The sequence below is a fragment of the Cinclus cinclus genome, chromosome Z, assembly GCF_963662255.1.
Source record: "Cinclus cinclus chromosome Z, bCinCin1.1, whole genome shotgun sequence".
NCBI classification, from domain to species: Eukaryota; Metazoa; Chordata; class Aves; order Passeriformes; family Cinclidae; genus Cinclus; species Cinclus cinclus.
In genome coordinates, this window is record NC_085084.1 from 4,932,016 (window position 1) to 4,945,956 (window position 13,941).

The 13,941-nt window shown below is 41.3% G+C and overlaps 1 protein-coding gene across 1 annotated transcript in view; it reads left to right on the forward strand.

The window, feature by feature from the left end:
* Window positions 1–403: 403 nt before the first annotated feature.
* Window positions 404–13,941, forward strand: part of RAD23B (RAD23 homolog B, nucleotide excision repair protein) — a 35,548-nt gene continuing 22,010 nt past the window's right edge. The window contains exons 1-2 of the mRNA XM_062513233.1: window positions 404–540; window positions 12,985–13,066. Of these exons, the coding sequence (XP_062369217.1) occupies window positions 475–540; window positions 12,985–13,066 (148 nt within the window). The 5' untranslated portion in view covers window positions 404–474. The remainder of the gene's footprint in view (window positions 541–12,984; window positions 13,067–13,941) is intronic.

Consider the following 13,941-nt stretch of genomic DNA (forward strand, 5'->3'; position numbering starts at 1 on the left):
AGGGTGAACTGGAGATTGGAATGGGCTGCTCAGGGACGCTGCAGAGTCACTGCCCCTGGAAGTGTCCAAGCATCACTCAGTACCACGGCCTCGCTGACACGGCGCTGTCCGGTCACAGGCCGGACTCGATGACTCCACAATCGCTCCGTCTTCCTCTCTCTCTTTCTATTTATATAAATATATATGCATGTATTAATACATACATATATATATATGTGTGTATATATATATATATATATATATATATATATATATATTTGTACCGCTGCATCTCTGCCCGCGCCCCTCCTCCCGCTCTCCCCGCCCTCAGGCGCGCTCGCGCCTGCGCAGTGCCGCGCGCCTCAGGCCGCGCATGCGCGTCCCGCCCTACCCCGTACCGCCTCCCTCCTCCTCCTCCCTTTCCCGGCCTCTTCCCCGCCACCTCTTCCCGGGGAAGGGACGAGGGCGGCTGGAGCGCGGCACGTACCCGTCGCCATGCAGATCACGTTGAAGACGCTGCAGCAGCAAACCTTCCGCATCGACATCGACCCCGAGGAGACGGTGCGGCCATTCCCGGGCTTCGTCCCCGCGCCCTGTTCCACAACCCACCCCCCCCCCGCCCCCCCCTCCCACCCCCCCCCCTCCACAAGAGCAACCCCGGGACGCGGCAATGGAGAAGGATGCGGGGATCTGTGTCATCGCCCCCCGGGGAAAGGGAGGGACGGGCCCCTCCGGTGGAGGTGGCCGGGGATTCAGTGAGGGGCTGTGGACGCGGGGGTGATGCGGTGTCCGCCCGGGGGCGATTTTGGGGGATTCGGGGCCGTGGGGAAGGGGCGAGCTGAGCCGGGAGTGATGAGGGATCCCTTTATCTTTGGGATGCTAGTGGGTAGGAGTCACTTCCCATCGCCGAAGGAAAGGAGCTGCCGTGGCCAAACCTCCGGCGGAAGGACTTTTTCCCCCTTGTTTTTGAGGAGAACGCCCCGGAGGTGGGAGGGGGAATAGCTCTGAGGTGGAAAGGGGAATAGCCCAGGAGGGGGAAAGGGGAAATGATCCGGGAGGTGGGAGGGGGTGTAAATATCTCACGTAGTCTGGGGGAGGAGAGAAGCGCTGTAGGAAACGAAAGTTTTTCCTTTCGGGGAGCGGGTTGCCGTGGGTTAGCAGTCCGTGGGGTACAGATCGCCGCTGGTTTATAATGGGAACACTGGGAGAGGGGATATTGTGAGAGCATCCTCCTCCCGGGGTGGGGCTGGGAGTGCAGCGGAAGGAAAACATGGTGGTCCTTCCTATACTTCCATGGATTCTCACAAGGGAAATGCTAGGAGAGTTGTGGGGCTTTTCTAGCTGGGGCAGGAGCATGATCTGGAGAGGGGCTGGTGTTTGCCCCCAGGTGCATCGCTGTGTGCTCAGGTGTGTGTGCTGTGAAGGTGGCAGAGTGTGACGAGGGTTTATTGTTCAGCCTCACGGGCGAGCTGCAGTGATTAATCAGTCTGCACTTAGGAGGAGAGGGAGTGCAGGAGAGACTCTGCTGACCTCGGTGGTGGTGTTGTGTGTGATGAGGTTCACAGCAGCCCCATTCCCCCTTCTTTGGAATGGGGTGCCTTTGGATGTGTCCTATGATGCTGCGAGTGAGGAGGAGACATGTTTTGCTTCCAGGTGAATGTTTTCTTCTGGCACACAGGGGCCATTGGGAAAATAGTTGGGGAAATGCAGCATTCTGAGATGAGAAGAAAGGCCTTTAGTGAGCTGGCGGGGTTGGAAGTTGCCTTGTCACTTGTCTGAGCAGGGATGGTCGTTCTGATCGCCAGGTCCAAATACACTTGTGGCCTTAATTTGAAAGATCTGGAGAGGCTGGCAGCTTTCCTTTCCAGCAGCCTTTCCTGAGACAGGTGGGCAGTGAAGCTCTAGAAACAATGGAACATTGTATCTGCTTTTATAGATGGCTTACCCTCTTCCATCTTAAGAAAAATAAAGGATGACGGTTGAAAGTTGGAATAAGAGCTCATTTGGGTTACCATTATGACTGAGGGGCATGGCAAATGCCCAGGAGAAGCATGGGTCAGAAACCTTCAAATATTTATAGCATAAGTATTTGTTGTTACTGAGAAAAGTCTTTTCTTTCTTTCTTTTTTCCCTTCTTGCTCTCTGCATTCAGTAGGGTTCTGGGAAGTAAATTCAAGGAGAGGACTGAAGGAATGCTGCCAGTCAAAGCCCTCACCAGTTTATGAGACAGCAGAATGCAATAACTGCAAGGTGGATTGTGGGAAATAAGACTGCACCCTCTGTTTATAAATGTAGCTCCTACAGTAGCTCAAAATAAAAATGTTCCTCATGAGCATAACTTCAGTTTTTGACCAGGAATGGGTGGTAAGACAGTGGAGATCTGGTAGAATTTGAGGAGGACTTTGTTTTTAAAAGAACAGGATGAAGACTAAATCTTAGTATTAGCTGTAGAAAAATATGTTTACATTTCCGTGGCACACTTTTTTAGAAAATGACAAAGAAAGTACTGTTGAAATGTTAAAAATCATAGAACTTAGTAAAGAGAAGTTTAACTTCGAGCCCTCAGTTGCAAACTGAGTCTTAACATCAGAAAATGCTTTGAAATATGCTATGTTGAGGAAGTGCCTCAGAAGTGTGTGCTTTGAAGTGCTGGGTCAGATTTTTTTGGAATATACAAATTTTTAGCTAAGTTCACTTTAATTTCCTGAGACATTGAAACGTGTTTCAAGGGATTTGGGGTATATTGCTTTTAGTCTTTGGACCATGTGTGTGTTTCTCAGAGGTAGGCTTGTTTACTTGGATTTCTGCCCTATGCTGTGACAAGGCCAAAAATCATGTAGTTGCGATAGGCACAGGAAACCTGTTGCTCCAAAGTTAGGTTCTGGTTCTCTGAAATTGCTTTTGTCTTCCTAGCAATTTCTCCCCTTACTCTCAGTACCAAATTAATCTGGAGAGACTTGATGTTACTGTGCATGGTAGCATTCTGACAAGATTTAATGCGTGTAACTGAGAGCTGTTGTTGATAGGAATATTTAAGCCTACCTCCAGTGAGAATTTGAAGCAGCATACTTCCCAGTAACTAATCAGCCTTGCTAATTAGCTTTTTGCACAAGCAACTGCTCTTTTTTTCCCCCCTATTAAATCACACAGTTGAGTTTTAAACTTGCCTTCAATAGTGTGAATCTAGTTTTGGTTTGGTTGTGTTTTAAAACGTTGGCCAGCTGAAAAATATTTTGAGAGAGTAAAAAAAAAAACTATACTTGAAGCTATCTTGCCTGGCAAAGTACTGGGTGAAGGCTGTCAGGTACTCTGACTAAAGATGAAAAAATTTAGCCTCAGGCCCTATTATTGGGGAAAGCATGTTATCAAATGAAATATTTGCAAGCCTGCCTGTTTTCCCTCAAGTTTTGTGATGCACCCATCAAGTTCCATACAGGGGTGGATTTATCCATTGTGGTGTTTCGGGTGTTCCCGGTGGGGCCACTCAGGGCTTGAGCCTTCAGACTTAACTAGGGTAAATGAAAGCATGTATCCATCTGCACAAGCTGCTGCCTCTTTTTGTTGGCTCTCTGTGAGAAAATAAATATGCTAAACATTGTATTAGGAGCAAATAATAAGCACTGTCTGACACTGTTGCAGACCAGTGTAGCCACATCTCTTGTCTGAGGTGACACTGTAGCCTTCTAAATGCAGTACTTCTGTTGTAGTTATTGCCATGTAGACCCGAAGCAGGGTTCTAAAAATCTTCGACAAATGTTATTTGAAATGCCAGGCAAAAGTTAAATCTGTCCTGTTTTGTTTTCGTCTCCCCCTGTGCTGTTAACCTAAAAACCTGTTTGTCAAAAAGCAGAGAAGTGCAAGGAATATTCAGGACGTCAGCAGTCTTTTGGCTGCAGTCTCTGTGTCACATAATATGGGCTTTCACATTTCACTATCCACCACAGCACTTGAACACCCAGGAAAAGCCAGCCTGTTCAACACCATGTCAGCAGAACACTTAGTTGTGGAAGTTTGAGCTTCTGCTGTGTTCTGGTGTGTCCTTAGTATGTGTATGCCTTGTTGTTAAATGTATTTATGGAGCTTTCTGGATGCTAACACTACTGTGTCGGAAGAATTGGCTTTGTAAAAGTTCTGGAAGAATCAGAGACTATTGCTGAGTGAAACGGTGAAAGCTGACTCCACGGCTTGTAACTTGTGAATGAGGATGAACATACTCTTGACAACCTCCTCCTTGCCTGTGTTTCAGTGCAGGTTAATCCTACAGCAGTTGTGGGTAAAAGGATTTTTGTATTTCCCTGGGAGTTTTAGTGGTTTGAGGAAAAGTGCTCAGTTCAAAATCCAGAAGTACCCTTGGTGTTTTTCTCTAATTGCTCTTTGGGTTGTACAGTTTTGCTTCTTCTCGAGGATTGTTTTGTTGTTCTTGCCTCTCTTTAGGATTTTGTTGTTGTTGTATGTGTGTGTGTCCGTGCACAGGCAGAGGAGGTGTGAATTTGAAGGACTTGTACTTGCTGCAGGTGGTTTGATACATGACTCTGCAAAATTGTAACTTCGGAGGTTAGCTGCATTTTTTTTTTTTTTATATTGTTACCATACTTTCTTCACAGACTGTAGCATTTTGGAGTTACAGTCTAGTACAATTCGTATTTGTTTAATTAACTCTCTAGGCGCTTTTTGCTACTGCTTTTATTTTGTGTATAGTCCTTTTTTTGTTTCCTGGTTAGAGTTAGGATTTTCAAGTGAGGAAGTTGTGCTGAGTCTTCACTGAAGAAGGCTAGGCTTTCACATGTTCAGGAATATTTTCCTGAAATTCTAGTGAGTGTTTTAAATATAATTTCCAAAGTAGTTTGGGCAGGATGACAGCACTTTTTTCTTAACTTAATAAAGGAATGGATAAGATAGCATAAATTACTTGATACAACTAAAATTGTTTTATTCATACTGGAATATGTTTTTACATGTTACCCATTTTTCAAATGCCATGGCTCTGCCCATAATTTTTCAACGATTTTACTGAGAATATTCTCACACAGTTTAGCTGCCAGCAAAGAGAATTTAGCTTTGTACTTTTAATAAATCAGCAATATTATGTGCTATATTTCTCAAAATCTAAACTTTATTGGGCCACCATCCTAAGATTGCCAATATAGTGAGGAGTTAAATATAGAGATTGTACAGAGTTAAGGATGTTTCTATACTTATATTTAAGCTCTATTCTTCAGGTATGGCTAGAAAGCCAGGGTATCTGTCCTTGATATGGATAGCAACAGGCTGGAAGGTGTTCCCTTTGAAAGTTGGTGAAAGTGGAGAGTACATTTTAATTAAAATGAATTAATATTAGCAGATGATCCTGCTGCTCTCTAGAGTCCCATTGCTGCCTTTGTGCATAAATGGCTGTGTTTATTGACAAACCTTACAAAAATATTTTCTTTGAATTCCTGAAGAACAGGGAAAGATACCTGTAGGTGTGAGGTAGAGAGGTGTAAACTTACAGCACTGAAGGGTACGGCTGGTCATGTTTTCTCCCACCAAGGTTTGTGTCTTTTGGTCACGGTTCCTGTGGGAGGAGTGGACTCAGTGAAACAAATCTCTTTATTTCACAGGATATGGTTTACCTAGAGCCTGTAAGAATGGCTGTCCTCTGTGTGCTGCCCTGCAGAGAGCACCAAAGGAATGGGAAAAGGAGAAGGGAAAGACTTGCTGTGGCTGTGGGCACACAGTGTTGTCTACACACTGGCTCTGGTTCTCCTTCTCTTTGTCTTTCTCTGTGTTTTTGTGTCAGAGGCACTCCTCCAACTGGCTGGTCAGCACACAGTGTTGGAAAAGGGGTTTTTAAGTGTCTTTTTAGAATTGATCAAAACGGCTTGTCAGTTTTCTTCATAGTCAAACAACTGTGTCACTTTTATACTTGTAAATCGGTTTGTGAGGAGAATGCCTGTTGTAAAAATTGTCTGTCCAAAGGTATGGATGGATTTTTTTGAGCTAATCAACAAGACCATGCGAGAGCCACCACTCAGAATGTAAGCTTTCTTCCTAAAACAAGCCTTTGTGACTTCAGAGGCAGGACTGTCTATCTTTCTACTTCAAGCTGCAAATAGCTGAAAGCTCTGCTTTAGATTGAAATTTGTGTTCCTGTGTCAGTACAAAGCTGCATGAATGCAGCTCTTTTAGTCACCTTTCTGCATCAAAAAACTGGCCCCAGTGTCTCCTCTTTCAGGCAGGGCTTAGATCAATTTTGAAATGCAGGCAGAAGTGTGTAGAGGCCTGGAGGCTAGCTTTGAGATCAGAAATTATTTTTGTTGATCTCTGGTCAGTGCATAACAACTACTAGATTTATAAAATTCACTTGTGTGTAGATGGGCTTGATTTTGTAGAGGTAGTTGCAGAGAAAGTAAATGTCAGGGCTAAATTTCTATTTTTACCTTGACAATTCCAGACTGTTTTTGTTCAGAGTATGCTGCTTCTTTCTTTGTATGTAAACTTCAGCAACAGTAAATGGAGGAAATAAATAAAGGAGCTTATGAATGCTTTATCCTGTCTGTTTTTTGAATGCTGGAGTAATTATAGATGCCTTGTTTTTTTGAGTACAGCTTTTATTTATTTATTTATTTATTTTCCCAGGCATTTACTAAGCTCGTAAACCTGCCTGGATTCACAAGGCTCTTCCTCTCCTGTGGTTCTTCCCAATTACTGTATCTGTTATGCCTTTGAGGCCTGAAGTAGGGCAGTGATCTGTTCATGTAACCACCATGATTGCCTTCTGACTAAATGCGAGTGTCCTGTTTAGGAAGACAACATGAGAGAGCACTGTAAATGGAGTTTTGTGCCAGAAAAACCTGCTTTTTTAATTTGTAGAAAGAAGTAACTAGAACCAAATGCATTCTTACCAGTAAAAGTGCTGTAAAGCATTGAATTGTGAGCTTAGTAGTTTCTTATCCACTGTGTGTTTTCAGTAGTAGGCACTACTAATATTTGTCATTAATCAGTTGCTGATCATGGAGTTTGATTAAGGGTAGTAAAACCTGTTGCACTGGTCAGTTTGTTGCTTCATTAGCAGTTTTATTGTCTGATACAGCTGCACTGTACTTGCCTAACTTTGAGCAGTGTCTATATACCAGTATAACATGTGGTAAATATTTTTGCAAGGGCAGTGAGAGGAGAAAACTCAGGAATATTAAGCCTAAATTCTAAACAAATTTTCAGACCATGGTGCCCTCTCTCAGGGAGGAGGAAAAGAGCAGAGCCCTTTGTAGTAAAAGCTTTTGTCCTTGTCTAACTATGACTTTTCCCGAAGTCTGGGAGAAACCGGTTAGCCTACTACAGAAAGAGCTGAAGCATGGTAGAGAATTGTAAGGCAGATTAAAGGGAAAAAATCCCCTCTGTGCAGCATTTATTCTCGAAGAGAAGCAGTTCAGCAGTAGGTAGGTTGGTAGTGAGGGTCTCTCAGAGTTGGTCTTGGGAACCATCTTTACAGTCCTTTAGTTAATTTGATAAGAATTTCAGTACAAATCAGAGGCACAATGACATTGACAAATACAAAGTTTAACATTAGTAACTGTCTGCCTAATTGAGCAGCATGGATTAATTGGAATCAGGTTCATTAAAAGGTGAAGCTCTGAAGATCATGGGTTGTGAACCATCCAGGGAGAGCAGTGATGCTGTTCTGCTTCAAGTGTGCTGGCCATCTGTTCCCAAGGGCAATGAATTTCTACCTTTGGAAAGAGGTGCCTGGAGCCTGTGGAAAACTGACTCTGACATGAAAGGAAACGAGAGAGACCTGCTTAGCTTAGCTCACAAGTTTTGGTGAAATTGTGTAAATGTTCAGCACTGGTAAGCATCAAGGGATGTGGGAAGGCTACTCATGCTTGAATTGTAACATCAGCATAAGAACAAATCAGTGTTAATAGTTTGCAAATTAACTTGGGCAGGAAACTAGGAAAAGACTTCCAATAATCAGAGAAAACTTTGTGGTACTCTCGTGGTAGAAGTAGCAAACAACCTTGTCTGTGGGTGCATCAGATTGGTGATGAAGATTATGATGTGGAGGATGGGTTTCTGGTTTGATGTCAGAAGAGATCCTTTGCAGTTTTGCATTCAGTTTCTCCCAGCATCTCAAGAAATCCAGCAGTTTGTCTTGCCTATGTATGTGTTTAAACCGATGAAAGTACACTGTTCACCTTTTCATTAGGATTTATAAAATGAGTCTCTGAATAAACTGATGATTTTTACCTCTTCTATGTTAGCATTTATATGAAGTAGGAGAAATGAAAATTGGTGTGTGAGAGGGAAGGGGGAGGGTGTGGGATCAATGGGAGCTACTTGCTTGGATGGAACCCAGCATTCTCTGCTTACTTAGCTGGCAAAAAGTGACTGCAAGGAGCAACTGGGAAACTCAGCACTTGTGGTTTCATGAAACCCATTTTTTGAAGCCTGTCTGAGGTGCAGTTGATGACTGGTATTTCTTTTGAAGACCTCAGTTTTTCAATTAGGAGTCAATGAGCTCTAACTCTTTATTAAACAGATTGCATGGCATATATTCTTGAGGACGTTGCATTCAGTTTCTGAGTAGTAAGGGAGAGTTTTGTGTCTAAATTCATAGGGGACAGAACAAAATCGTCTTGACTTGTAAGTGTGCTGTTTCTGAATCTTTTGGGTATTATGTTTGTAGATGAATTGATGCTCGGACTTAAAGGTACTGCCATAAAGTACAGGCTCTGTGTATTTCGCTGTGAAATTTTATAATGGCACAGGAAAAATGGGATTTGGTGAGGATTGAAATGCATTGTGAACCCTAATCAGATTGAATAAAGCTAGGAAGCCTGAAGGTTTGGTTTATGGATCTGTATTTGAGAAAAATAAATCATAATCTATGGATGGTTTCTCATTTTGACAGATCAATGTGCTGGGTATGCTTCCCCAAAATTAATTTTCACTTAATAACCAATGGCAGTGCTGAAGTCTACATTCTCAGCAGCCTAATTTACTAGAGGCAAAGTTTAGGCTGTTGCTTTTGGCAGCAGTTCACTGCACCAGCAGCTGGAAGATGCAGCTGTCTTTTCTGAAAAACATTGAGAGGGTTTATTTGTATTTTTAATTCCTCCTTGAAAATATAGCATCTATGGTTTAAATCTAAATGAAGGTGGATCAGACTGCTGTCTGACATACAGGTTGTTGTGCCATCATGCATTTTGTCCTCGTAGCAGAATTAATGACACAGTTACTTCTTGCTATGTCTTCAGTCACTCCAGTTAGGAACTACAAGAGGAAATTCTATGCCACTAGAATGTTACTGCTAAAATTGATGTATCTGATCTTATCCATTAATTTTTTAATTCTGAGAATTATTATTGTATCCTCTGCAAATGATGTGTTTCTTGCCTCCTAGGCTAGGGCAATGATGAAAACCAGAGGAACAGGCAAGTGCTTTTTATTTTAGCCTGCGTGTTTCTTGAACTTCTGTCTCTGATAGGAGAATGATGAAGTCTGCAGCTGACTGCATTTTCTTGCAGGTTCAAGCTCTCGTAGTTAAGAGTTGGTTTAAATAATTTTGTTTGTTGAATAGGTTGATGCGATCAGCTCATTGTATTCATTTCAGATATGACAGATCCCCTTATCTAAATCACTATTCTTTATCAAGAAATTAAGCAATGCTCTGAAATGGTCTTGAATGTAATCTGGAAATTACTTGACTATTTGGTGTATTTTCAGTTTTAAAGGAGCCACTTGAATGACATTACAGAGTTTTTAATTTGTAATTTGGAGCCCATGGTGTGTTACTATCAGTCACCATAACATATCAGTATCTTCGAATAGCAAATTCCACAGCAGAGTGAATGTCCATTTAAATGACACCCCCATCTACATGATCTTCCCCTTTGCAAATGGCAGAGTATCCCTGGGCATAGACAGCAAAGTACTGTAAATTGGCTGAGTTATGTTAAGCTTAAATTTCTTTTAGATTTTTGTAAATTGTCAGTCAGAGAACTGAAGTAATCTGTGTTCCACTTCAGGATATAATCTGTTCTTAAACTGATTGATGTACGTGGCAAGAATACAGGGAGCAAATAAAGACCAGAACTAGAAAGTAATGGCCTTTTCTCCTCAGGATATCCAAGTCTTTTCAAGAATTAAGAAGTTAATGGTGGCCCCCGTACTGGCAAGCTTTAGCCAAAGATTGTTTCTGTTCTTCAGGATCAGACCTGTAGTTTGCTTTTATGTTCAGAACCACCATGGTTCTGTAACCTCGTGGTGTTTTTTCCATTGATCACTACTTCACTGAGGCAATAAATACCAAACTCCTTCACGTGGACCCAGTTACTGCATATTAATAGTACATGGCTTTAGTCTGTCTCGACCTAGACCACCACAATAATAAAAATTATGTCAGCATTAGTATGCAGAGAGGGTTTTTGGGTTGTGAAAGGGGACTGTACATCTGAAGCACAGTCACCTGAATGTCCAACAAGGCTAAAACTACTTATGGCTGCCAAGTTGGTTTTCCTAGGTGCAATCCTGTGGAACGTGTGCCTGCATGCTCTTGGTGGTCCTCAGCAAGTGGAAAGATGTGGACCTGTTGGAGCTGGTCCAGAGGAGGCCATGAAGATGTTCAGAGGGTGGAACGCCTCTCCTGTGGAGACAGGCTTAGAGAGCTGGAGTAGTTCTGGCTGGAGAAGAGAAGGCTCTGGGGACACCTTGGAGAACCTTCCAGTGCCAAACAGGGGCTTTTAAGAAGGATAGGGACAGACTTTTTAGCAGGCCTGTTAAGAGTAGATGTAAAGAAGGGATTTTGTACAGTGAGGATGGTGAAACACTGGAACAGATTCCCAGAAAAGATTTTCTTCTCATTTGCCTTGGCTGCATAGTGTAAATGGAAGTTTGCCTACATCTGGAGATGAATGCCACCTGCCAAAGGGATGAAAACACAGTCCTGTTTGTTGCAGACTTAAGGAAGGAGGAACATTTTGGGAGGTTTTGGAAGAAGGCAGTGCCTCATGTCACTTGCAGCATCAATCACAACACAGTAATAATAAGGGGAAATGCTACACACAGGTGGTCAGCAAAGGCAAATTAATTGTTGGATCCTCCTACAGTAAATACCCTAACTTCTTTTCATGGATCCAGTTATTGTGTAGTAAATCAACATGTGTGTTCAGTGTGTCCTGACCTAGACTTTTAGCTGTTCAAACATTTATGTTTGAGAGAACACATCTTGGTTTTGTTCCTTGTGGGATAAAGATTGTTGTCTGGAATAAAAGAACAGAAAATGAAGAAGACAAAGTAGACATCTGAAGGTAGTACCTTGATTGAAGCAGTGGGCATGAAGCAGACTTTAATTTTCTCCCTCAAAATAGATTATGTACCTTAGTCACATTGCAATATTTTTTACAAATCTATGACAAACATGATAATTTGGTATAAAAGAAATAGCCTCGAGTCATTATCTTTGAGTGGTTTGGTACAAATACATAAGTATAAAAATACATAAGGAGAGTGTTAAAAAATACACTTTTATAAACATCACAGGCTTTTAACATTATTCAAGAGATTAATTTGCCCTAGTGCATGCAGGACTTAAACTGAAGTGGTATAAAATATTAGACACTATTATTATTAAAATTTAGGAAAAAATCCTTGATGACTTATTTGTGGTGAAGGAGATTGTTCAGTAGCAATGTGAGCGACTTCCATCCTTAAAATTGGGGGAGGAATTAATGAGTTATATTTTTAATATTCAATGAAGTATGCTTAAAATAAATGTAAGTCCAAGAATAAGACAGATTGTTGTAAAGTAAGTGCATGAGAATGATGATGCTTTCAGTAAGTTACTGTTAAATTTGACTGTCCTCAGGACCTAGGGGTGGGGGTGGGCTGCTCTTAGTTTTGCTGTGGGAAAGCAACTGGTTGGAGACTAATTCCAAAGCATTTGGCATGTGATGGGATGGCATGTACGATACAAAATACCAAAAACATCCTTTCTTCATCTGCTACTTAAAAAGAGCTGGCTTCCTATTTTTATTTAGTTTCACAGAGAGAAGCAATATATTGTGTTCTGTATCCTTGCAGTTTTATGAAAAAGGTTTTTTGAATATTCAGGGAAAAAAAACCCCTTTAGAAGGTGGTGTTAGCTTGTAGTAGTAAGCTCATAACAGATTGGTTGTCTTTGTTTTCTGTATGCTGGGATTGTCTGCAAGAAAGCAAGAAGAATTGACTGTGCAGGCAGTTTGTCTTAAAACATGACTGCAGGTATGTCAGTACAGGAGTGTTTTTACAGGAGCTTTCTTTACCTCCTCAGGGTAGTGTTATGGAGTCTTTCTGGAGAGCTGAGAGCATTCTTTAACAAGACACTAGCAGTGCCACTTGAGCTATTGGTGCTGTGAAAGTGTGGATGATGCATCAGTGGTCCATGCAAGCAAGTAAATGTGTAGGCTTAGAAATGCTATGTGAAGCTCCAGAAATTGTGATGGAGGGGGAGGAGTTGAAAACAATTTATGTAAGAAGGGCATTTGCATTTTGCACAAGTCCTTGCACATGGAGACTTTAATGTTGAATGTCATGGCGATCTTAAAAAAAAAAAAAAAAAAAAAAAAACAACAAAAAAAACCTACCAGGCATTCCCTGAAAAATGGTTGTGATGATGAAAACCTTCTGCTGTGTTTATAGCAGATGTGTACCTTCTGCATTCAGGGAAAGAACAGGGCAAATGGGTCAAGAGATGAAAACATTTTTGCTTCCCAGATTTCTTAATTTACTTTTTCATTGTGTTGTACACTCATAATAATAACTTCTCATGGAAAAAATAATTACCTAATTTGATTCAGCACAGGAGACTGTTTGGGAAAGGGACATGTTGCTCTTCAAAGTGGTTACAGTGACATATTCAGAAGACAGATAAACCTGACATAATCAAGGCATGATTGAAACTACTCTTAAGTATATAAAACTTAAAGTATACTTAATTAGGTTTGTACTGTGAACTTTGTTTTCATTAAGACTGTTTTTGTGCTTTAGGTGAAGGCACTGAAAGAGAAGATTGAATCAGAAAGGGGGAAAGATGCCTTTCCAGTAGCTGGCCAAAAACTAATTTATGCAGGTAACAAATATTCTGAAGATAACTCATCTGAACCTGCCGTATTTTATGTTGTTGTTTGATTTAGATGTGAATGTTAAGTCTTCTAAGAATTCCAATAACTGAAGTAGAGACGGGATAAAAACCCCCACAAACACAAAAACTCAGTGTCAAAGGGAACTGTTAATTTTGAATTAGAAATTTTTAGGTTTCAATGAATATGTGTCTGTCATCTTTGGTCTTGTAATATGCTGTCTTGGGGATATGCTGGATGAAGAAGAAATAGATTTTATTACAAGAATTCAGGATTTAAGGAGGACAGAGCTGCTGTTCTGGCTTAATTCTTTTCTTGTTCAATTTATGCTGTGTCTAGCTGAAGCATTGCTGTATATACCTCAGAGAATGAAAAAACAGATTATTTTTTTGGATTAACAAAAGAAACCCACCACCAAATCCTTGCTGTACAAAGGTACTTTCAATACTTTTAAGCTCTGTCACTAGAAACATGTATTATGTACTTGCAAAAAGCAGGCTAATGTCAGTTAAAAGTATGAAATTAACTTTGAGCTTTATTTTACTTGCCTTGTTCATTCTGGCACTAATACAGAAACCCATTTTTTTGTTCTCACTTCATGTCAGAACTTTGGTGCTATTCCAGTACTCCCTCTAGTATATTTTTTTCCTCTAAAGCTGAGCTTGAAGGAAACTTTGGTGGACTTTTCACTTTTGTCATGTTCTGCTTTGTAATAAATATTATCTTTTTCACTTGTAATAAGCTAAAGTCACTTTAACAGTGGAGAGATGCTAATGGAAGAGAAGGTGCAAGTCTCTGTGTTTGTACAGCTGCTCTGGACTACTTCTCATATCAAGTTTTGTGTCCTTGATTTTTCAGTGGAGGG